Source organism: Tachypleus tridentatus, chromosome 10 (genome assembly GCF_004210375.1).
Source record: "Tachypleus tridentatus isolate NWPU-2018 chromosome 10, ASM421037v1, whole genome shotgun sequence".
Classification (NCBI taxonomy): Eukaryota; Metazoa; Arthropoda; class Merostomata; order Xiphosura; family Limulidae; genus Tachypleus; species Tachypleus tridentatus.
In genome coordinates this window covers 6,181,824-6,206,486 of record NC_134834.1, presented here as the reverse complement: position 1 = coordinate 6,206,486, position 24,663 = coordinate 6,181,824, and the positions used below count along the sequence as shown (strand labels likewise).

At 36.8% G+C, this 24,663-nt stretch overlaps 1 protein-coding gene across 1 annotated transcript in view; it reads right to left on the bottom strand.

Moving 5' to 3' along the window:
• The window catches only part of LOC143228687 (uncharacterized), a 67,628-nt gene that overhangs the window by 33,684 nt on the left and 9,281 nt on the right, over positions 1–24,663 (bottom strand). The window contains exon 2 of the mRNA XM_076459948.1: positions 4,942–5,035. Within this exon, the coding sequence (XP_076316063.1) occupies positions 4,942–5,000 (59 nt within the window). The 5' untranslated portion in view covers positions 5,001–5,035. The remainder of the gene's footprint in view (positions 1–4,941; positions 5,036–24,663) is intronic.

Below are 24,663 nucleotides of genomic sequence, written 5' to 3'. Positions count from 1 at the left end.
GACGACAGGATTGAGCCATTAAGCAATTTGAGTTTTATTCCATGAAGACGTGTAGTAAGCCACATAAAAGTACGATACTAATACAGAAAGGGGATTGCCTAACTTACCACTAGAATAGTAGCGATAGGGCAAGAAATGTATCAACGTTGTGAATAAAACGTTTTCTACCAGGCTACAAAAAATCTGCAACACAAAACCCTAAATGAAGAAGATAAGTCAGCTTCTCTGGTTAACATAATCTCTAATTCTCAAATCTACTTACTATAGTAAAGCGTTCAACTTCAACATCGGCTAATGACAGTGAAGTGCATTATCAACATGTACCTTACCTCTTTATTACCGAATATCTCAAGATATATTGACTTCTTGGTTTACGTTTCATTGTCAGAAATATGAGCAGCGTTGTAATCACATTTAGGTCAACGAAATTAAATCGTTGACACGTAGAAGCCAGAACGTCTATCACCTTGGAACAGAACATTTAAGTATGTAAATAGATATTGTAATATAAGAAGGAATCCAACAATAACGAAAATATCTGGTTTTGCTTCAAGGTTCTTTATGACAGATGTGGACAGATGTTTGCACGTAGATAAAATCATTATTTTGCTGAATTATTGTCGTGCAAAGTATATGTCTATCTTCCTTACACTTTTACGCACCTGTCTTGAAGGAGGAAATTTAATTATTTATTAAGTGGCATTACCAGAATGATGTCAAAGGCATTTTTATTAAGTGGCATTACCAGAATGATGTCAAGGGCATTTTTATTAAGTGGCATTACCAGAATGATGTCAAAGGCATTTTTATTAAGTGGCATTACCAGAATGATGTCAAGGGCATTTTTATTAAGTGGCATTACCAGAATGATGTCAAGGGCATTTTTATTAAGTGGCATTACCAGAATGATGTCAAGGACATTTTTATTAAGTGACATTACCAGAATAATGTCAAGGACATTTTTATTAAGTGCCATTACCAGAATGATGTCAAGGACACTTTTATTAAGTGGCATTACCAGAATGATGTCAAGGACACTTTTATTAAGTGGCATTGCCAGAATGATGTCAAGGACATTTTTATTAAGTGGCATTACCAGAATGATGTCAAGGACATTTTTATTAAGTGGCATTACCAGAATGATGTCAAGGACATTTTTATTAAGTGGCATTACTAGAATGATGTCAAGGGCATTTTTGGCAACTTGTTGTTTTTCTTGTAGTCTCAACGTTCAAACATGTCAACATTTATTTATTATTATTTATAACTTTGAAGTTTCCAGAGAAATTCCAATTCTTAAGTTCTACATAGTTTGAATAAAGTGTTCCTAAATTTCGATTTGTATATATGAACTCAAAATGATTTTTATTGGATGTCAGTGTGTTTGAAACAAGGTAATAAGAAACTTAATCTGTGTAAAAAATGTGTACGATAACAATCTGGTTCTAAATCTGTATAGAATAAATTAATAGATATTTGGTAGATCTAAAAGTACACATAAGAAATTGATAAAGATTTTTCTAGATCTAAATTTTTATATAGAATAAATTAATAGATACTTAGTAGATCTAAATATATATATGAAATTGATAGATACTTAGTAGATATAAATGTATATATAAGAAACTAACAGAGATTCTCTTGATCTAAATCTAGATAAGATAAATTAATAGATATATCGCTAAATCTAAATGTATGTATAAGAAATGAATAGATATATAGCTAAATCTAAACGTATATATAAGAAACTAATACAGATTTTCTAGATCTAAATCTGTATAAAAGAAATTATTAGACTTGCTAGATATAAACCTATAAATAAAAAATTAATAGGCTATATGGTAGAATTAATAGCCTTTATAGATATACATCTATATATAAGAAATTAATATAGACTATAGAACTGAATCTATATAAACAAAATTAATAGATATTTTCTAGCTTTCGATGTTAAAAAAAAGAATTGAAGGAAGTATTTCTATATGTTAATTTTTATAAAGCACTAATTGAAAGAAGTATCTCTATATGTTAATTTTTATAAAGCACTAATTGAAGGAAGTATTTCTATATGTTAATTTTTATAAAGCACTAATTGAAGGAAGTATTTCTATATGTTAATTTTTATAAAGCACTAATTGAAAGAAGTATTTCTATATGTTAATTTTTATAAAGCACTAATTGAAGGAAGTATTTCTATATGTTAATTTTTATAAAGCACTAATTGAAAGAAGTATTTCTGTATGTTAATTTTTATAAAGCACTAATTGAAAGAAGTATTTCTATATGTTAATTTTTATAAAGCACTAATTGAAAGAAGTATTTCTGTATGTTAATTTTTATAAAGCACTAATTGAAGGAAGTATTTCTATATGTTAATTTTTATAAAGCACTAATTGAAGGAAGTATTTCTATATGTTAATTTTTATAAAGCAGTAATTGAAGGAAGTATTTCTATGTTAATTTTTATAAAGCACTAATTGAAGGAAGTATTTCTGTATGTTAATTTTTATAAAGCACTAATTGAAAGAAGTATTTCTATATGTTAATTTTTATAAAGCACTAATTAAAAGAAGTATTTCTGTATGTTAATTTTTATAAAGCACTAATTGAAGGAAGTATTTCTATATGTTAATTTTTATAAAGCACTATTTGAAGGAAGTATTTCTATATGTTAATTTTTATAAAGCACTAATTGAAGGAAGTATTTCTGTATGTTAATTTTTATAAAGCACTAATTGAAAGAAGTATTTCTGTATGTTAATTTTTATAAAGCACTAATTGAAGGAAGTATTTCTGTATGTTAATTTTTATAAAGCACTAATTGAAGGAAGTATTTCTATATGTTAATTTTTATAAAGCACTAATTGAAGAAAGTATTTTTATATGTTAATTTTTATAAAGCACTAATTGAAGGAAGTATTTCTATATGTTAATTTTTATAAAGCACTAATTGAAGGAAGTATTTCTGTATGTTAATTTTTATAAAGCACTAATTGAAGGAAGTATTTCAAAATGTTAATTTTTATAAAGCACTAATTGAAGGAAGTATTTCTATATGTTAATTTTTATAAAGCACTAATTGAAGGAAGTATTTCTATATGTTAATTTTTATAAAGCACTAATTGAAGGAAGTATTTCTATATGTTAATTTTTATAAAGCACTAATTGAAGGAAGTATTTCAAAATGTTAATTTTTATAAAGCACTAATTGAAGGAAGTATTTCTATATGTTAATTTTTATAAAGCACTAATTGAAGGAAGTATTTCTATATGTTAATTTTTATAAAGCACTAATTGAAGGAAGTATTTCTATATGTTAATTTTTATAAATCACTAATTGAAAGAAGTATTTCAAAATGTTAATTTTTATAAAGCACTAATTGAAAGAAGTATTTCTGTATGTTAATTTTTATAAAGCACTAATTGAAAGAAGTATTTCTGTATGTTAATTTTTATAAAGCACTAAATTGAAGGAAGTATTTCTATATGTTAATTTTTGTAAAGCACTAATTGAAGGAAGTATTTCTATATGTTAATTTTTATAAAGCACTAGACAGGCAGTTAAAACATTTTCTCATTTTTAACCCTGTAAACCATTTGCATGCTCATTTTTAACCCAAATTTTTTGTACAAAGCAGAGGAAATACGTCACCAATTCACCCGTTTGTTGATACTTTTTTAATGTAATATTTAAACAGTTTGAAAGTTCTTGTAAATAGATAAGTAGGAGACTTAAAATAAAGTGTAAAGCTAGTCAGTTCCTTTTACTTGGTCGTAGCTTTGGACGGACTTGGCCTTCAGTTAGAATCGCTGCTAACCTCTGACCTTTGGCCTCTAGCCGAACCAGGCGTGTCGCTAGGTAGAGATTTCCCCTCTGTAGGGGTTAGGGAAGGTGTGTCGTCTGCACGCAGCACCCTATTTCGTGTACAGCCACACCCCCCAAAGTATTGAGCGATGGTCACCAACGTGGGGACGTGTGTATCTCACCCACGGCCCACGTGAACCAGAGACGGATACAGGATCTTAGTCATGCATACGTCTTGGCACCATCTACACAATTCCTGCTCAGTTTTGTTAGAGGTCTCCCTCCGTATTGGTGGTAGAACGTCTTGACGCCCTTCATTCTGTAACTCTTGCTCATCAGTCTTGTTGAAGTCATCCTTACATGTCCAACCTTCCAAGGATATCTTAAGTATGTGCAAATATATGCGAAGAAATAAGTGACCCCAATTTTTAGTAGAAAACATCAGCGCCACTCGTGCAAGCTCACCACTTTCAACAAGAAATTACTGAAGAAAAGATCATCCTTCAGTCTTTTGAAACGTTGAAGAAATGAAATGTCATTTCCTACATCACGACAGAGATAAGAAGGTATTATTTTCTGGGTAGGTGACTTGTTCACATGACGAGATTCTACGTAAAGTAGCTTTACTATCGAAACAAAGCGGTAAAGTTTGAAGGACACTTTTTGTCATTTGGCTCTAGCAAGCTAAGTTTCTGTGTAAATTAAACAGTATATCTTAGAAAGGTATCACATATCTTAGTGCCAGTTTTTGTGTTATGTGCTCATATTACAAGAAAATTCAACCATCTAATCCACCAATAAATAGCACTAACTGAACACAACAGATATACTCATTTCAACCCAAAACAAATAATAAAACAGACACTTACAGAGAAGACAAATTATGACAGAAATATGAACAAGTCCAGTTCAAGAAAGAAAGAAATATGATGGAAAGTAATCTAGACTAGAAACAAATATATCCAAAATAATCACCCTTATTACCGTTGAAGTAGAAATAACAGACAGATAAACTAGAAGTCAAAAAACCCACCTCAAGTACAAACAAAACAAAAATAAATCACTTTATCTTAAACTTGTCATGTATTTTTATACAGTTACCAAACTATCCTGAACCAGTAGAGTCAGTCACTTACATGGACGCTTCTTTTATCCTCTGCAGTGACAACAATCTTGATCGATTGATAGTTTCCATGGTAATTAGTGAGTGGTCGTCACAGGAAATGGTTTCTAGAAAATATGGGAGAATAACCTGATTTAAAACTCTTAATGGTTAACATTGGTTACATCTAATTCATCAAACTGTAAGAAACAGGTTAACGTTGGTTACATCTAATTGATCAAACTGTAAGAAACAGGTTAACATTGGTTACATCTAATTCATGAAACTGTAAGAAACAGGTTAACGTTGGTTACATCTAATTGATCAAACTGTAAGAAACAGGTTAACATTGGTTACATCTAATTCATGAAACTGTAAGAAACAGGTTAACATTGGTTACATCTAATTCATGAAACTGTAAGAAACAGGTTAACATTGGTTACATCTAATTCATGAAACTGTAAGAAACAGATTAACATTGGTTACGTTTATTCATGAAACTGTAAGAAACAGGTTAACATTGGTTACATCTAATTCATGAAACTGTAAGAAACAGGTTAACATTGGTTACGTTTATTCATGAAACTGTAAGAAATAGGTTAACGTTGGTTACATCTAATTCATGAAACTGTAAGAAACAGATTAACATTGGTTACATCTAATTCATGAAACTGTAAGAAACAGGTTAACATTGGTTACATCTAATTCATCAAACTGTAAGAAACAGGTTAACATTGGTTACGTTTATTCATCAAACTGTAAGAAATAGGTTAACGTTGGTTACATCTAATTCATGAAACTGTAAGAAATAGGTTAACGTTGGTTACATCTAATTCATGAAACTGTAAGAAACAGGTTAACAAATATAGCTTTTCCATGAAAAATCACTGTCAAACACACTACAACCACCTAGTTTTATAAAAATGATTTGTATGCGGTTTACTGATGTCATACGCAGGCCTTCCAAGAAGTTTAGAGAGGCACCTGGTTATAATAATAAAAAAATATGCCATACGAATGAAAATTGACAGTCGTCAGGCCAAATGAAAAGTGAAACCTAAGTTGAACATTTGGTTTCTACATATTATTTACAATTATGAGCTGAAACCGTTTGTCACATTTTGTTCCGATATCAAAAGAAGTCGCGAAACTTAACAAATGTAAAACAATAACAGAAGAGTACATTTGAGGCCCTTTCTCAGCTTGAAGCTTTGACCAAACGCCTCTTGTCCCTCGTTCTAATTGGTCCTAATCATACAGTGTACTTCGTCCGGATTTCTCACTGTTTTCAATGAACCTGGTCAGTAGTCTTGAGGAATTACTAAGATTTTATCCAGAAAGCGGTGTAAAAAATGTCTGTTATTCGGTTAGTGTATTAGCCCAGGCCTTTTTTAGGTATCATAACTTACACCTTCGATAATAACGTTTCTATATATGTAAAGTTATCCAAGAAGACCCGAGTCACACAAAATAAAAGCAAATCAAAACATCTTTTGTGTTGTAGATTTTGTTTTTCTAATTTTCTCTCCCTCCCCAGCGGCACAGTGGTGTTTCTATATCTCTAAAAATTGGATTTCGATACCCGTGATGGGCAGAGCACAAATAACCCTTTATGTAGCTTTGTGCTTAATGGCAAACAAACAGATCTGTCTAATTTTATTTAATAATCATTAAACTCTAGTCACCACTTGGAACTCGAAATAACCATGCAACTTGTGAGTTAATCAGAAACGAAACAATAAAAATGCAAACAAACTCTTAACACTAGCGTACTCATTTGAAAGACACAGCCGGTCTTATAAAATTCGCAAAGTGTTGACAACTGATTAACATTCACATGTCAAATTCTTTAAAAAAAAAGTTAAAGTTTAATGCATAATAAGTGTGATGATTTTATTTTTATATTAATGCAAAGTTACACGAACCATTCTGATGAAATCATCACGACTAAAAAGTCAGCTTCGACTCTCACGAAGTAAATACTACAAAACTGCGACACCTGGTGGGCGTGCGGCAAACGAAGCTTTCACAAGTTTAATGATTGCCGATAAGATCGTGAAACGTCACGACTTTCTAAGTTTGTTTCTAACCTTGAGCTAAACTTCAAGTAAATCATGTACAATCAATTCTTCAACGCGCTTTATTCTCCAGTGTAGCTTTGTATTTAGTGAGTGCTACAGTTCAGTCGGTTTCGTTTTGATGTCGGATTAACAGTACTTTGAGCCCAATAAAGAAACTGAGGAGACTTGACTAATAACACAGCCTATATGTTCAGAAACAATTTATTATTGACCACCTGTAGTGTCAAACACTTGCGAGCCCAAGGCCGTCCGCTTCCAAATGTCTTCATCTTTATTTGCCAATCTCTTGATTTATGAACGCCAGGAAGCAGAGTTAAGTTCTGAATACAACACAATTTTCCTGTCTACAATCCAGTTCCAAAGAGTTCTGCAGGTCACCCGCTGCTGCTGTGTGGTGAAGTCAGTCCATGTCTTTGCAAAAGATTATCGCTTCTAAGGGATAAATGGATTGAAAAACAGCAGTCTTCTTTATGATAGAGTTGAACTTCGTGAGATGAAAGAACATTCACATGACGCATCCGGAGCTGGTGGTCGCTTATGGGAAATCAGTTGTGGTCATCATGACGACCCTTACTTATTTTAACCGAAATATCAATAAAGCATAGGTTACATAATGTTTAGACGGGACGTAATGGCGTTACGTAATATATTCTCCTATTTATACCTAAGTTGGGAGTGAAAATCAGTATATATATATGTGATAATTCACCAATAACTAGGTGGTAGATACAAGTATACAAAATATTATAAAAACTATATTATTTGAAAGCTTTTATCAGTTGTACATACCGAAATGGCCTGTCATAGCTAGGTGGTTAAGGCGCTCGACTCATAATCTGAGGGTCGCGGGTTCGAATCCCCGTCACACCAAACATGCTCGCCCATTCAGACGTGGGAGCGATATAATGTTACCGTTAATCCCATTATTCGTTGGTAAAAGAGTACCCAAGAGTTGGCGGTGGGTGATGATGACTATCTTCCCTCTATTCTTACATTGCTAAATTACGGAAGGCTAGTGCAGATATCGCTCGTGTAACTTTGCGCGAAATTCACAAAAACATAGTAAAACTTTTTATTATTTCGTTCACAAAGTTTCATCAGTTTACCTGGCATCACCAGGTGGCGTGTTAAAACTGATGTCTAGCAAAAGTAATAACGTAAGAATCTGTTATAACAGTAATGTAGAAATATGTGGTTGAACAGCTACAAACTTAATAAAATAATTTACCAATGAGCTGTTAAATATATGAATATATAAGTAAAGTTTTTAAAAGAATTTACTTATGTTCTATACAAAGGAAGCAGCTTGTGTTACACTTGATCTTGTACCTTACGTGGTAAGTGTGATGAAACAAACGTTTTAACATGTATCACCGATAAAAATTCAAAACAGTTTCAGTTTTATATAAATGCAAAAAAAACATTGGATTCAAATTTTATCAGAAGATAATTTAAAATGATTTAAAGTTTCAGTAGAAAAAACTCAGTGTTATAACCAGCTTATGTTGTAATCCTTCTATAAAAGGATAGTGTCATGACGTCACTTGAAGCCTTATATAAAGAGATACAGTGTTACAGCCAGCTGATGTTGTAATCCTTTTATAAAAGGATAGTGTCATGGCGTCACTTCAAGCCTCAGATAAAGAGATACAGTGTTATAGCCAGCTGATGTTGTAATCCTTTTATAAAAGGACAGTGTCATGACGTCACTTCAAGCCTCAGATAAAGAGATACAGTGTTATAACCAGCTGATGTTGTAATCCTTCTATAAAAGGACAGTGTCATGACGTCACTTCAAGCCTCAGATAAAGAGATACAGTGTTATAACCAGCTGATGTTGTAATCCTTCTATAAAGGATAGTGTCATGACGTCACTTCAAGCCTCAGATAAAGAGACAGTGTTATAACCAGCTGATGTTGTAATCCTTCTATAAAGGACAGTGTCATGACGTCACTTCAACAAGCCTCAGATAAAGAGATACAGTGTTATAGCCAGCTTATGTTGTAATCGTTCTATAAAAGGACAGTGTCATGGCGTCACTTCAAGCCTCAGATAAAGAGACAGTGTTATATCCAGCTGATGTTGTAATCCTTCTATAAAAGGACAGTGTCATGACGTCACTTCAAGCCTCAGATAAAGAGATACAGTGTTATAACCAGCTGATGTTGTAATCCTTCTATAAAAGGATAGTGTCATGACGTCACTTCAAGCGTCAGATAAAGAGACAGTGTTATTACCAGCTGATGTTGTAATCCTTCTATAAAAGGACAGTGTCATGACGTCACTTCAACAAGCCTCAGATAAAGAGATACAGTGTTATAACCAGCTTATGTTGTAATCCTTCTATAAAAGGACAGTGTCATGGCGTCACTTCAAGCCTCAGATGAAGAGAGACAGTGTTATAACCAGCTGATGTTGTAATCCTTCTATAAAGGATAGTGTCATGACGTCACTTCAAGCCTCAGATAAAGAGATACAGTGTTATAACCAGCTTATGTTGTAATCCTTCTATAAAAGGACAGTGTCATGACGTCACTTCAAGCCTCAGATAAAGAGAGACAGTGTTATAACCAGCTGATGTTGTAATCCTTCTATAAAGGACAGTGTCATGACGTCACTTCAAGCCTCAGATAAAGAGAGGCAGTGTTATAACCAGCTGATGTTGTAATCCTTCTATAAAGGACAGTGTCATGACGTCACTTCAAGCCTCAGATAAAGAGAGACAGTGTTATAACCAGCTGATGTTGTAATCCTTCTATAAAAGGACAGTGTCATGGCGTCACTTCAAGCCTCAGATAAAGAGAGACAGTGTTATAACCAGCTGATGTTGTAATCCTTCTATAAAGGACAGTGTCATGACGTCACTTCAAGCCTCAGATAAAGAGAGGCAGTGTTATAACCAGCTGATGTTGTAATCCTTTTATAAAAGGACAGTGTCATGACGTCACTTCAAGCCTCAGATAAAGAGATACAGTGTTATAACCAGCTTATGTTGTAATCCTTCTATAAAAGGACAGTGTCATGACGTCACTTCAAGCCTCAGATAAAGAGAGACAGTGTTATAACCAGCTGAGGTTGTAATCCTTCTATAAAAGGACAGTGTCATGACGTCACTTCAAGCCTCAGATAAAGAGAGACAGTGTTATAACCAGCTGATGTTGTAATCCTTCTATAAAGGACAGTGTCATGGCGTCACTTCAAGCCTCAGATAAAGAGATACAGTGTTATAACCAGCTTATGTTGTAATCCTTCTATAAAAGGACAGTGTCATGACGTCACTTCAAGCCTCAGATAAAGAGAGACAGTGTTATAACCAGCTGATGTTGTAATCCTTCTATAAAGGACAGTGTCATGGCGTCACTTCAAGCCTCAGATAAAGAGATACAGTGTTATAACCAGCTGATGTTGTAATCCTTCTATAAAAGGACAGTGTCATGACGTCACTTCAAGCCTCAGATAAAGAGATACAGTGTTATAACCAGCTGATGTTGTAATCCTTCTATAAAAGGACAGTGTCATGACGTCACTTCAAGCCTCAGATAAAGAGAGACAGTGTTATAACCAGCTGATGTTGTAATCCTTCTATAAAGGACAGTGTCATGACGTCACTTCAAGCCTCAGATAAAGAGAGACAGTGTTATAACCAGCTGATGTTGTAATCCTTCTATAAAAGGACAGTGTCATGACGTCACTTCAAGCCTCAGATAAAGAGATACAGTGTTATAACCAGCTGATGTTGTAATCCTTCTATAAAGGACAGTGTCATGACGTCACTTCAAGCCTCAGATAAAGAGACAGTGTTATAACCAGCTGATGTTGTAATCCTTCTATAAAAGGACAGTGTCATGACGTCACTTCAAGCCTCAGATAAAGAGATACAGTGTTATAACCAGCTGATGTTGTAATCCTTCTATAAAGGACAGTGTCATGACGTCACTTCAAGCCTCAGATAAAGAGAGACAGTGTTATAACCAGCTGATGTTGTAATCCTTCTATAAAAGGACAGTGTCATGACGTCACTTCAAGCCTCAGATAAAGAGATACAGTGTTATAACCAGCTTATGTTGTAATCCTTCTATAAAAGGACAGTGTCATGGCGTCACTTCAAGCCTCAGATAAAGAGAGACAGTGTTATAACCAGCTGATGTTGTAATCCTTCTATAAAAGGACAGTGTCATGACGTCACTTCAAGCCTCAGATAAAGAGATACAGTGTTATAACCAGCTGATGTTGTAATCCTTCTATAAAGGACAGTGTCATGACGTCACTTCAAGCCTCAGATAAAGAGAGACAGTGTTATAACCAGCTGATGTTGTAATCCTTCTATAAAAGGAAAGGACAGTGTCATGAGCGTCACTTCAAGCCTCAGATAAAGAGAGACAGTGTTATAACCAGCTGATGTTGTAATCCTTCTATAAAGGACAGTGTCATGACGTCACTTCAAGCCTCAGATAAAGAGAGACAGTGTTATAACCAGCTGATGTTGTAATCCTTCTATAAAAGGACAGTGTCATGACGTCACTTCAAGCCTCAGATAAAGAGAGACAGTGTTATAACCAGCTGATGTTGTAATCCTTCTATAAAAGGACAGTGTCATGACGTCACTTCAAGCCTCAGATAAAGAGAGACAGTGTTATAACCAGCTGATGTTGTAATCCTTCTATAAAAGGAAAGGACAGTGTCATGTTATAACCAGCGTCACTTCAAGCCTCATGACGTCACTTCAAAGAGAGACAGTGTTATAACCAGCTGATGTTGTAATCCTTCTATAAAAGGACAGTGTCATGACGTCACTTCAAGCCTCAGATAAAGAGAGACAGTGTTATAACCAGCTGATGTTGTAATCCTTCTATAAAAGGACAGTGTCATGACGTCACTTCAAGCCTCAGATAAAGAGAGACAGTGTTATAACCAGCTGATGTTGTAATCCTTCTATAAAGGACAGTGTCATGGCGTCACTTCAAGCCTCAGATAAAGAGATACAGTGTTATAACCAGCTGATGTTGTAATCCTTCTATAAAAGGACAGTGTCATGACGTCACTTCAAGCCTCAGATAAAGAGAGACAGTGTTATAACCAGCTGATGTTGTAATCCTTCTATAAAAGGACAGTGTCATGACGTCACTTCAAGCCTCAGATAAAGAGATACAGTGTTATAACCAGCTGATGTTGTAATCCTTCTATAAAGGACAGTGTCATGACGTCACTTCAAGCCTCAGATAAAGAGAGACAGTGTTATAACCAGCTGATGTTGTAATCCTTCTATAAGGAAGGAGCCTCAGTGAGACAGTGTTATAACCAGCTGATGTTGTAATCCTTCTATAAAAGGACAGTGTCATGACGTCACTTCAAGCCTCAGATAAAGAGACAGTGTTATAACCAGCTGATGTTGTAATCCTTCTATAAAAGGACAGTGTCATGACGTCACTTCAAGCCTCAGATAAAGAGATACAGTGTTATAACCAGCTGATGTTGTAATCCTTCTATAAAAGGACAGTGTCATGACGTCACTTCAAGCCTCAGATAAAGAGAGACAGTGTTATAACCAGCTGATGTTGTAATCCTTCTATAAAAGGACAGTGTCATGACGTCACTTCAAGCCTCAGATAAAGAGAGACAGTGTTATAACCAGCTGATGTTGTAATCCTTCTATAAAAGGACAGTGTCATGACGTCACTTCAAGCCTCAGATAAAGAGAGACAGTGTTATAACCAGCTGATGTTGTAATCCTTCTATAAAAGGACAGTGTCATGACGTCACTTCAAGCCTCAGATAAAGAGAGACAGTGTTATAACCAGCTGATGTTGTAATCCTTCTATAAAAGGACAGTGTCATGACGTCACTTCAAGCCTCAGATAAAGAGAGACAGTGTTATAACCAGCTGATGTTGTAATCCTTCTATAAAGGACAGTGTCATGACGTCACTTCAAGCCTCAGATAAAGAGATACAGTGTTATAACCAGCTGATGTTGTAATCCTTCTATAAAGGACAGTGTCATGACGTCACTTCAAGCCTCAGATAAAGAGAGACAGTGTTATAACCAGCTGATGTTGTAATCCTTCTATAAAAGGACAGTGTCATGGCGTCACTTCAAGCCTCAGATAAAGAGAGACAGTGTTATAACCAGCTGATGTTGTAATCCTTCTATAAAAGGACAGTGTCATGACGTCACTTCAAGCCTCAGATAAAGAGATACAGTGTTATAACCAGCTGATGTTGTAATCCTTCTATAAAAGGACAGTGTCATGTCACGTCACTTCAAGCCTCAGATCAAGCCTCAGAAAGAGAGACAGTGTTATAACCAGCTGATGTTGTAATCCTTCTATAAAAGGACAGTGTCATGGCGTCACTTCAAGCCTCAGATAAAGAGAGACAGTGTTATAACCAGCTGATGTTGTAATCCTTCTATAAAAGGACAGTGTCATGACGTCACTTCAAGCCTCAGATAAAGAGAGACAGTGTTATAACCAGCTGATGTTGTAATCCTTCTATAAAAGGACAGTGTCATGACGTCACTTCAAGCCTCAGATAAAGAGATACAGTGTTATAACCAGCTGATGTTGTAATCCTTCTATAAAAGGACAGTGTCATGACGTCACTTCAAGCCTCAGATAAGAGAGACAGTGTTATAACCAGCTGATGTTGTAATCCTTCTATAAAAGGACAGTGTCATGACGTCACTTCAAGCCTCAGATAAAGAGATACAGTGTTATAACCAGCTGATGTTGTAATCCTTCTATAAAAGGACAGTGTCATGACGTCACTTCAAGCCTCAGATAAAGAGAGACAGTGTTATAACCAGCTGATGTTGTAATCCTTCTATAAAAGGACAGTGTCATGACGTCACTTCAAGCCTCAGATAAAGAGAGTGTTATAACCAGCAGTGTTATAACCAGCTGATGTTGTAATCCTTCTATAAAAGGACAGTGTCATGACGTCACTTCAAGCCTCAGATAAAGAGAGACAGTGTTATAACCAGCTGATGTTGTAATCCTTCTATAAAAGGACAGTGTCATGACGTCACTTCAAGCCTCAGATAAAGAGAGACAGTGTTATAACCAGCTGATGTTGTAATCCTTCTATAAAAGGACAGTGTCATGACGTCACTTCAAGCCTCAGATAAAGAGAGACAGTGTTATAACCAGCTGATGTTGTAATCCTTCTATAAAGGACAGTGTCATGACGTCACTTCAAGCCTCAGATAAAGAGAGACAGTGTTATAACCAGCTGATGTTGTAATCCTTCTATAAAAGGACAGTGTCATGACGTCACTTCAAGCCTCAGATAAAGAGAGACAGTGTTATAACCAGCTGATGTTGTAATCCTTCTATAAAAGGACAGTGTCATGACGTCACTTCAAGCCTCAGATAAAGAGAGACAGTGTTATAACCAGCTGATGTTGTAATCCTTCTATAAAAGGACAGTGTCATGACGTCACTTCAAGCCTCAGATAAAGAGAGACAGTGTTATAACCAGCTGATGTTGTAATCCTTCTATAAAGGACAGTGTCATGACGTCACTTCAAGCCTCAGATAAAGAGAGACAGTGTTATAACCAGCTGATGTTGTAATCCTTCTATAAAAGGACAGTGTCATGACGTCACTTCAAGCCTCAGATAAAAGAGACAGTGTTATAACCAGCTGATGTTGTAATCCTTCTATAAAAGGACAGTGTCATGACGTCACTTCAAGCCTCAGATAAAGAGAGACAGTGTTATAACCAGCTGATGTTGTAATCCTTCTATAAAAGGACAGTGTCATGACGTCACTTCAAGCCTCAGATAAAGAGAGACAGTGTTATAACCAGCTGATGTTGTAATCCTTCTATAAAAGGACAGTGTCATGACGTCACTTCAAGCCTCAGATAAAGAGAGACAGTGTTATAACCAGCTGATGTTGTAATCCTTCTATAAAAGGAAAGGACAGTGTCATGTTATAACCACGTCACTTCAAGCCTCAGATAAAGAGAGACAGTGTTATAACCAGCTGATGTTGTAATCCTTCTATAAAAGGACAGTGTCATGACGTCACTTCAAGCCTCAGATAAAGAGAGACAGTGTTATAACCAGCTGATGTTGTAATCCTTCTATAAAAGGACAGTGTCATGACGTCACTTCAAGCCTCAGATAAAGAGAGACAGTGTTATAACCAGCTGATGTTGTAATCCTTCTATAAAAGGACAGTGTCATGACGTCACTTCAAGCCTCAGATAAAGAGACAGTGTTATAACCAGCTGATGTTGTAATCCTTCTATAAAAGGACAGTGTCATGACGTCACTTCAAGCCTCAGATAAAAGAGACAGTGTTATAACCAGCTGATGTTGTAATCCTTCTATAAAAGGACAGTGTCATGACGTCACTTCAAGCCTCAGATAAAGAGAGACAGTGTTATAACCAGCTGATGTTGTAATCCTTCTATAAAAGGACAGTGTCATGACGTCACTTCAAGCCTCAGATAAAGAGAGACAGTGTTATAACCAGCTGATGTTGTAATCCTTCTATAAAAGGACAGTGTCATGACGTCACTTCAAGCCTCAGATAAAGAGATACAGTGTTATAACCAGCTGATGTAAAAGGACAGTGTAATCCTTCTATAAAGAACAGTGTTATAACCAGCTGATGTTGTAATCCTTCATAAAAGGACGTCACGTCACTTCAAGCCTCAGATAAAGAGAGACAGTGTTATAACCAGCTGATGTTGTAATCCTTCTATAAAAGGACAGTGTCATGACGTCACTTCAAGCCTCAGATAAAGAGAGACAGTGTTATAACCAGCTGATGTTGTAATCCTTCTATAAAAGGACAGTGTCATGACGTCACTTCAAGCCTCAGATAAAGAGAGACAGTGTTATAACCAGCTGATGTTGTAATCCTTCTATAAAAGGACAGTGTCATGACGTCACTTCAAGCCTCAGATAAAGAGAGACAGTGTTATAACCAGCTGATGTTGTAATCCTTCTATAAAAGGACAGTGTCATGACGTCACTTCAAGCCTCAGATAAAGAGAGACAGTGTTATAACCAGCTGATGTTGTAATCCTTCTATAAAAGGACAGTGTCATGACGTCACTTCAAGCCTCAGATAAAGAGAGACAGTGTTATAACCAGCTGATGTTGTAATCCTTCTATAAAAGGACAGTGTCATGACGTCACTTCAAGCCTCAGATAAAGAGAGACAGTGTTATAACCAGCTGATGTTGTAATCCTTCTATAAAGGACAGTGTCATGACGTCACTTCAAGCCTCAGATAAAGAGAGACAGTGTTATAACCAGCTGATGTTGTAATCCTTCTATAAAAGGACAGTGTCATGACGTCACTTCAAGCCTCAGATAAAGAGAGACAGTGTTATAACCAGCTGATGTTGTAATCCTTCTATAAAGGACAGTGTCATGACGTCACTTCAAGCCTCAGATAAAGAGAGACAGTGTTATAACCAGCTGATGTTGTAATCCTTCTATAAAAGGACAGTGTCATGACGTCACTTCAAGCCTCAGATAAAGAGAGACAGTGTTATAACCAGCTGATGTTGTAATCCTTCTATAAAGGACAGTGTCATGACGTCACTTCAAGCCTCAGATAAAGAGAGACAGTGTTATAACCAGCTGATGTTGTAATCCTTCTATAAAAGGACAGTGTCATGACGTCACTTCAAGCCTCAGATAAAGAGAGACAGTGTTATAACCAGCTGATGTTGTAATCCTTCTATAAAAGGACAGTGTCATGGCGTCACTTCAAGCCTCAGATAAAGAGAGACAGTGTTATAACCAGCTGATGTTGTAATCCTTCTATAAAAGGACAGTGTCATGACGTCACTTCAAGCCTCAGATAAAGAGATACAGTGTTATAACCAGCTGATGTTGTAATCCTTCTATAAAAGGAAAGGTCACTTCAAGCCTCAGTGTCAGTGAGCGTCACTTCAAGCCTCAGATAAAGAGAGACAGTGTTATAACCAGCTGATGTTGTAATCCTTCTATAAAAGGACAGTGTCATGACGTCACTTCAAGCCTCAGATAAAGAGAGACAGTGTTATAACCAGCTGATGTTGTAATCCTTCTATAAAAGGACAGTGTCATGACGTCACTTCAAGCCTCAGATAAAGAGATACAGTGTTATAACCAGCTGATGTTGTAATCCTTCTATAAAAGGACAGTGTCATGACGTCACTTCAAGCCTCAGATAAAGAGAGACAGTGTTATAACCAGCTGATGTTGTAATCCTTCTATAAAAGGACAGTGTCATGAGCGTCACTTCAAGCCTCAGATCAAAGAGAGAGACAGTGTTATAACCAGCTGATGTTGTAATCCTTCTATAAAAGGACAGTGTCATGACGTCACTTCAAGCCTCAGATAAAGAGAGACAGTGTTATAACCAGCTGATGTTGTAATCCTTCTATAAAAGGACAGTGTCATGACGTCACTTCAAGCCTCAGATAAAGAGAGACAGTGTTATAACCAGCTGATGTTGTAATCCTTCTATAAAAGGACAGTGTCATGACGTCACTTCAAGCCTCAGATAAAGAGAGACAGTGTTATAACCAGCTGATGTTGTAATCCTTCTATAAAAGGACAGTGTCATGCTGATGTTGTAATCCTTCTATAAAGGATAGTGTCATGACGTCACTTCAAGCCTCAGATAAAGAGAGACAGTGTTATAACCAGCTGATGTTGTAATCCTTCTATAAAAGGACAGTGTCATGACGTCACTTCAAGCCTCAGATAAAGAGAGACAGTGTTATAACCAGCTGATGTTGTAATCCTTCTATAAAAGGACAGTGTCATGACGTCACTTCAAGCCTCAGATAAAGAGAGACAGTGTTATAACCAGCTGATGTTGTAATCCTTCTATAAAAGGACAGTGTCATGACGTCACTTCAAGCCTCAGATAAAGAGAGACAGTGTTATAACCAGCTGATGTTGTAATCCTTCTATAAAAGGACAGTGTCATGACGTCACTTCAAGCCTCAGATAAAGAGAGACAGTGTTATAACCAGCTGATGTTGTAATCCTTCTATAAAAGGACAGTGTCATGACGTCACTTCAAGCCTCAGATAAAGAGAGACAGTGTTATAACCAGCTGATGTTGTAATCCTTCTATAAAAGGACAGTGTCATGACGTCACTTCAAGCCTCAGATAAAGAGAGACAGTGTTATAACCAGCTGATGTTGTAATCCTTCTATAAAAGGACAGTGTCATGACGTCACTTCAAGCCTCAGATAAAGAGAGACAGTGTTATAACCAGCTGATGTTGTAATCCTTCTATAAAAGGACAGTGTCATGACGTCACTTCAAGCCTCAGATAAAGAGAGACAGTGTTATAACCAGCTGATGTTGTAATCCTTCTATAAAAGGACAGTGTCATGACGTCACTTCAAGCCTCAGATAAAGAGAGACAGTGTTATAACCAGCTGATGTTGTAATCCTTCTATAAAAGGACAGTGTCATGACGTCACTTCAAGCCTCAGATAAAGAGAGACAGTGTTATAACCAGCTGATGTTGTAATCCTTCTATAAAAGGACAGTGTCATGACGTCACTTCAAGCCTCAGATAAAGAGATACAGTGTTATAACCAGCTGATGTTGTAATCCTTCTATAAAAGGACAGTGTCATGACGTCACTTCAAGCCTCAGATAAAGAGACAGTGTTATAACCAGCTGATGTTGTAATCCTTCTATAAAAGGACAGTGTCATGACGTCACTTCAAGCCTCAGATAAAGAGATACAGTGTTATAACCAGCTGATGTTGTAATCCTTCTATAAAAGGACAGTGTCATGACGTCACTTCAAGCCTCAGATAAAGAGAGACAGTGTTATAACCAGCTGATGTTGTAATCCTTCTATAAAAGGACAGTGTCATGACGTCACTTCAAGCCTCAGATAAAGAGAGACAGTGTTATAACCAGCTGATGTTGTAATCCTTCTATAAAAGGACAGTGTCATGACGTCACTTCAAGCCTCAGATAAAGAGAGACAGTGTTATAACCAGCTGATGTTGTAATCCTTCTATAAAGGACAGTGTCATGACGTCACTTCAAGCCTCAGATAAAGAGACAGTGTTATAACCAGCTGATGTTGTAATCCTTCTATAAAAGGACAGTGTCATGACGTCACTTCAAGCCTCAGATAAAGAGAGACAGTGTTATAACCAGCTGATGTTGTAATCCTTCTATAAAAGGACAGTGTCATGGCGTCACTTCAAGCCTCAGATAAAAAGAGATACAGTGTTATAACCAGCTGATGTTGTAATCCTTCTATAAAAGGACAGTGTCATGGCGTCACTTCAAGCCTCAGATAAAGAGAGACAGTGTTATAACCAGCTGATGTTGTAATCCTTCTATAAAAGGACAGTGTCATGACGTCACTTCAAGCCTCAGATAAAGAGACAGTGTTATAACCAGCTGATGTTGTAATCCTTCTATAAAAGGACAGTGTCATGACGTCACTTCAAGCCTCAGATAAAGAGAGACAGTGTTATAACCAGCTGATGTTGTAATCCTTCTATAAAAGGACAGTGTCATGACGTCACTTCAAGCCTCAGATCAGTGTTATAACCAAGAGAGGACAGTGTGACGTCACTTCAACCAGCTGATGTTGTAATCCTTCTATAAAAGGACAGTGTCATGACGTCACTTCAAGCCTCAGATAAAGAGAGACAGTGTTATAACCAGCTGATGTTGTAATCCTTCTATAAAAGGACAGTGTCATGACGTCACTTCAAGCCTCAGATAAAGAGATACAGTGTTATAACCAGCTTATGTTGTAATCCTTCTATAAAAGGACAGTGTCATGGCGTCACTTCAAGCCTCAGATAAAGAGACAGTGTTATAACCAGCTGATGTTGTAATCCTTCTATAAAAGGACAGTGTCATGACGTCACTTCAAGCCTCAGATAAAGAGATACAGTGTTATAACCAGCTGATGTTGTAATCCTTCTATAAAAGGACAGTGTCATGACGTCACTTCAAGCCTCAGATAAAGAGACAGTGTTATAACCAGCTGATGTTGTAATCCTTCTATAAAAGGACAGTGTCATGACGTCACAACAAGCCTCAGATAAAGAGATACAGTGTTATAGCCAGCTTATGTTGTAATCCTTCTATAAAGGACAGTGTCATGGCGTCACTTCAAGCCTCAGATAAAGAGACAGTGTTATAACCAGCTGATGTTGTAATCCTTCTATAAAAGGACAGTGTCATGACGTCACTTCAAGCCTCAGATAAAGAGATACAGTGTTATAACCAGCTGATGTTGTAATCCTTCTATAAAAGGACAGTGTCATGACGTCACTTCAAGCCTCAGATAAAGAGAGACAGTGTTATAACCAGCTGATGTTGTAATCCTTCTATAAAAGGACAGTGTCATGACGTCACTTCAAGCCTCAGATAAAGAGAGACAGTGTTATAACCAGCTTATGTTGTAATCCTTCTATAAAAGGACAGTGTCATGACGTCACTTCAAGCCTCAGATAAAGAGAGACAGTGTTATAACCAGCTGATGTTGTAATCCTTCTATAAAAGGACAGTGTCATGACGTCACTTCAAGCCTCAGATAAAGAGAGACAGTGTTATAACCAGCTGATGTTGTAATCCTTCTATAAAAGGACAGTGTCATGACGTCACTTCAAGCCTCAGATAAAGAGAGACAGTGTTATAACCAGCTGATGTTGTAATCCTTCTATAAAGGACAGTGTCATGACGTCACTTCAAGCCTCAGATAAAGAGAGACAGTGTTATAACCAGCTGATGTTGTAATCCTTCTATAAAAGGACAGTGTCATGACGTCACTTCAAGCCTCAGATAAAGAGAGGCAGTGTTATAACCAGCTGATGTTGTAATCCTTCTATAAAAGGACAGTGTCATGACGTCACTTCAAGCCTCAGATAAAGAGAGACAGTGTTATAACCAGCTGATGTTGTAATCCTTCTATAAAAGGACAGTGTCATGGACGTCACTTCAAGCCTCAGATAAAGAGAGACAGTGTTATAACCAGCTGATGTTGTAATCCTTCTATAAAAGGACAGTGTCATGACGTCACTTCAAGCCTCAGATAAAGAGAGGCAGTGTTATAACCAGCTGATGTTGTAATCCTTCTATAAAGGACAGTGTCATGGCGTCACTTCAAGCCTCAGATAAAGAGATACAGTGTTATAACCAGCTGATGTTGTAATCCTTCTATAAAAGGACAGTGTCATGGCGTCACTTCAAGCCTCAGATAAAGAGAGACAGTGTTATAACCAGCTGATGTTGTAATCCTTCTATAAAAGGACAGTGTCATGACGTCACTTCAAGTCTCAGATAAAGAGATACAGTGTTATAACCAGCTGATGTTGTAATCCTTCTATAAAAGGATAGTGTCATGACGTCACTTCAAGCCTCAGATAAAGAGACAGTGTTATAACCAGCTGATGTTGTAATCCTTCTATAAAAGGACAGTGTCATGACGTCACTTCAACAAGCCTCAGATAAAGAGATACAGTGTTATAACCAGCTTATGTTGTAATCCTTCTATAAAAGGACAGTGTCATGGCGACACTTCAAGCCTCAGATAAAGAGAGACAGTGTTATAACCAGCTGATGTTGTAATCCTTCTATAAAAGGACAGTGTCATGACGTCACTTCAAGCCTCAGATAAAGAGATACAGTGTTATAACCAGCTTATGTTGTAATCCTTCTATAAAAGGACAGTGTCATGACGTCACTTCAAGCCTCAGATAAAGAGAGACAGTGTTATAACCAGCTGATGTTGTAATCCTTCTATAAAGGACAGTGTCATGACGTCACTTCAAGCCTCAGATAAAGAGAGACAGTGTTATAACCAGCTGATGTTGTAATCCTTCTATAAAGGACAGTGTCATGACGTCACTTCAAGCCTCAGATAAAGAGATACAGTGTTATAACCAGCTGATGTTGTAATCCTTCTATAAAAGGACAGTGTCATGACGTCACTTCAAGCCTCAGATAAAGAGAGACAGTGTTATAACCAGCTGATGTTGTAATCCTTCTATAAAAGGACAGTGTCATGACGTCACTTCAAGCCTCAGATAAAGAGAGACAGTGTTATAACCAGCTGATGTTGTAATCCTTCTATAAAGGATAGTGTCATGACGTCACTTCAAGTAGCCTCAGATAAAGAGAGACAGTGTTATAACCAGCTTATGTTGTAATCCTTCTATAAAAGGACAGTGTCATGACGTCACTTCAAACCTCAGATAAAGAGAGGCAGTGTTATAACCAGCTGATGTTGTAATCCTTCTATAAAAGGACAGTGTCATAACGTCACTTCAAGCCTCAGATAAAGAGAGGCAGTGTTATAACCAGCTGATGTTGTAATCCTTCTATAAAAGGACAGTGTCATGGCGTCACTTCAAGCCTCAGATAAAAAGAGACAGTGTTATAACCAGCTGATGTTGTAATCCTTCTATAAAAGGACAGTGTCATAACGTCACTTCAAGCCTCAGATAAAGAGATACAATGTTATAGCCAGCTTATGTTGTAATCCTTCTATAAAAGGACAGTGTCATGGCGTCACTTCAAGCCTCAGATAAAGAGAGACAGTGTTATAACCAGCTGATGTTGTAATCCTTCTATAAAAGGATAGTGTCATGACGTCACTTCAACAAGCCTCAGATAAAGAGAGACAGTGTTATAGCCAGCTTATGTTGTAATCCTTCTATAAAAGGACAGTGTCATGGCGTCACTTCAAGCCTCAGATAAAGAGATACAGTGTTATAACCAGCTGATGTTGTAATCCTTCTATAAAAGGACAGTGTCATGACGTCACTTCAAGCCTCAGATAAAGAGATACAGTGTTATAACCAGCTGATGTTGTAATCCTTCTATAAAAGGATAGTGTCATGACGTCACTTCAAGCGTCAGATAAAGAGACAGTGTTATTACCAGCTGATGTTGTAATCCTTCTATAAAAGGACAGTGTCATGACGTCACTTCAACAAGCCTCAGATAAAGAGATACAGTGTTATAGCCAGCTTATGTTGTAATCGTTCTATAAAAGGACAGTGTCATGGCGTCACTTCAAGCCTCAGATAAAGAGACAGTGTTATATCCAGCTGATGTTGTAATCCTTCTATAAAATGACAGTGTCATGACGTCACTTCAAGTCTCAGATAAAGAGATACAGTGTTATAACCAGTTGATGTTGTAATCCTTCTATAAAAGGATAGTGTCATGACGTCACGTCAAGCCTCAGATAAAGAGACAGTGTTATAACCAGCTGATGTTGTAATCCTTCTATAAAAGGACAGTGTCATGGCGACACTTCAAGCCTCAGATAAAGAGAGACAGTGTTATAACCAGCTTATGTTGTAATCCTTCTATAAAAGGACAGTGTCATGACGTCACTTCAAACCTCAGATAAAGAGAGGCAGTGTTATAACCAGCTGATGTTGTAATCCTTCTATAAAAGGACAGTGTCATAACGTCACTTCAAGCCTCAGATAAAGAGAGGCAGTGTTATAACCAGCTGATGTTGTAATCCTTCTATAAAAGGACAGTGTCATGGCGTCACTTCAAGCGTCAGATAAAGAGAGACAGTGTTATAACTAGCTGATGTTGTAATCCTTCTATAAAAGGACAGTGTCATGACGTCACTTCAAGCCTCAGATAAAGAGAGACAGTGTTATAACCAGCTTATGTTGTAATCCTTCTATAAAAGGACAGTGTCATGACGTCACTTCAAGCCTCAGATAAAGAGAGACAGTGTTATAACCAGCTGATGTTGTAATCCTTCTATAAAAGGACAGTGTCATGACGTCACTTCAAGCCTCAGATAAAGAGAGACAGTGTTATAACCAGCTGATGTTGTAATCCTTCTATAAAAGGACAGTGTCATGACGTCACTTCAACAAGCCTCAGATAAAGAGAGACAGTGTTATAACCAGCTTATGTTGTAATCCTTCTATAAAAGGACAGTGTCATGACGTCACTTCAAGCCTCAGATAAAGAGAGACAGTGTTATAACCAGCTGATGTTGTAATCCTTCTATAAAAGGACAGTGTCATGACGTCACTTCAAGCCTCAGATAAAGAGAGGCAGTGTTATAACCAGCTGATGTTGTAATCCTTCTATAAAAGGACAGTGTCATAACGTCACTTCAAGCCTCAGATAAAGAGAGGCAGTGTTATAACCAGCTGATGTTGTAATCCTTCTATAAAAGGACAGTGTCATGGCGTCACTTCAAGCGTCAGATAAAGAGAGACAGTGTTATAACCAGCTGATGTTGTAATCCTTCTATAAAAGGACAGTGTCATGACGTCACTTCAAGCCTCAGATAAAGAGAGAGGCAGTGTTATAACCAGCTGATGTTGTAATCCTTTTATAAAAGGACAGTGTCATGGCGTCACTTCAAGCCTCAGATAAAGAGATACAGTGTTATAGCCAGCTGATGTTGTAATCCTTCTATAAAAGGACAGTGTCATGGCGTCACTTCAAGCCTCAGATAAAGAGAGACAGTGTTATAACCAGCTGATGTTGTAATCCTTCTATAAAAGGACAGTGTCATGACGTCACTTCAACAAGCCTCAGATAAAGAGATACAGTGTTATAGCCAGCTGATGTTGTAATCCTTTTATAAAAGGACAGTGTCATGGCGTCACTTCAAGCCTCAGATAAAGAGATACAGTGTTATAACCAGCTTATGTTGTAATCCTTCTATAAAAGG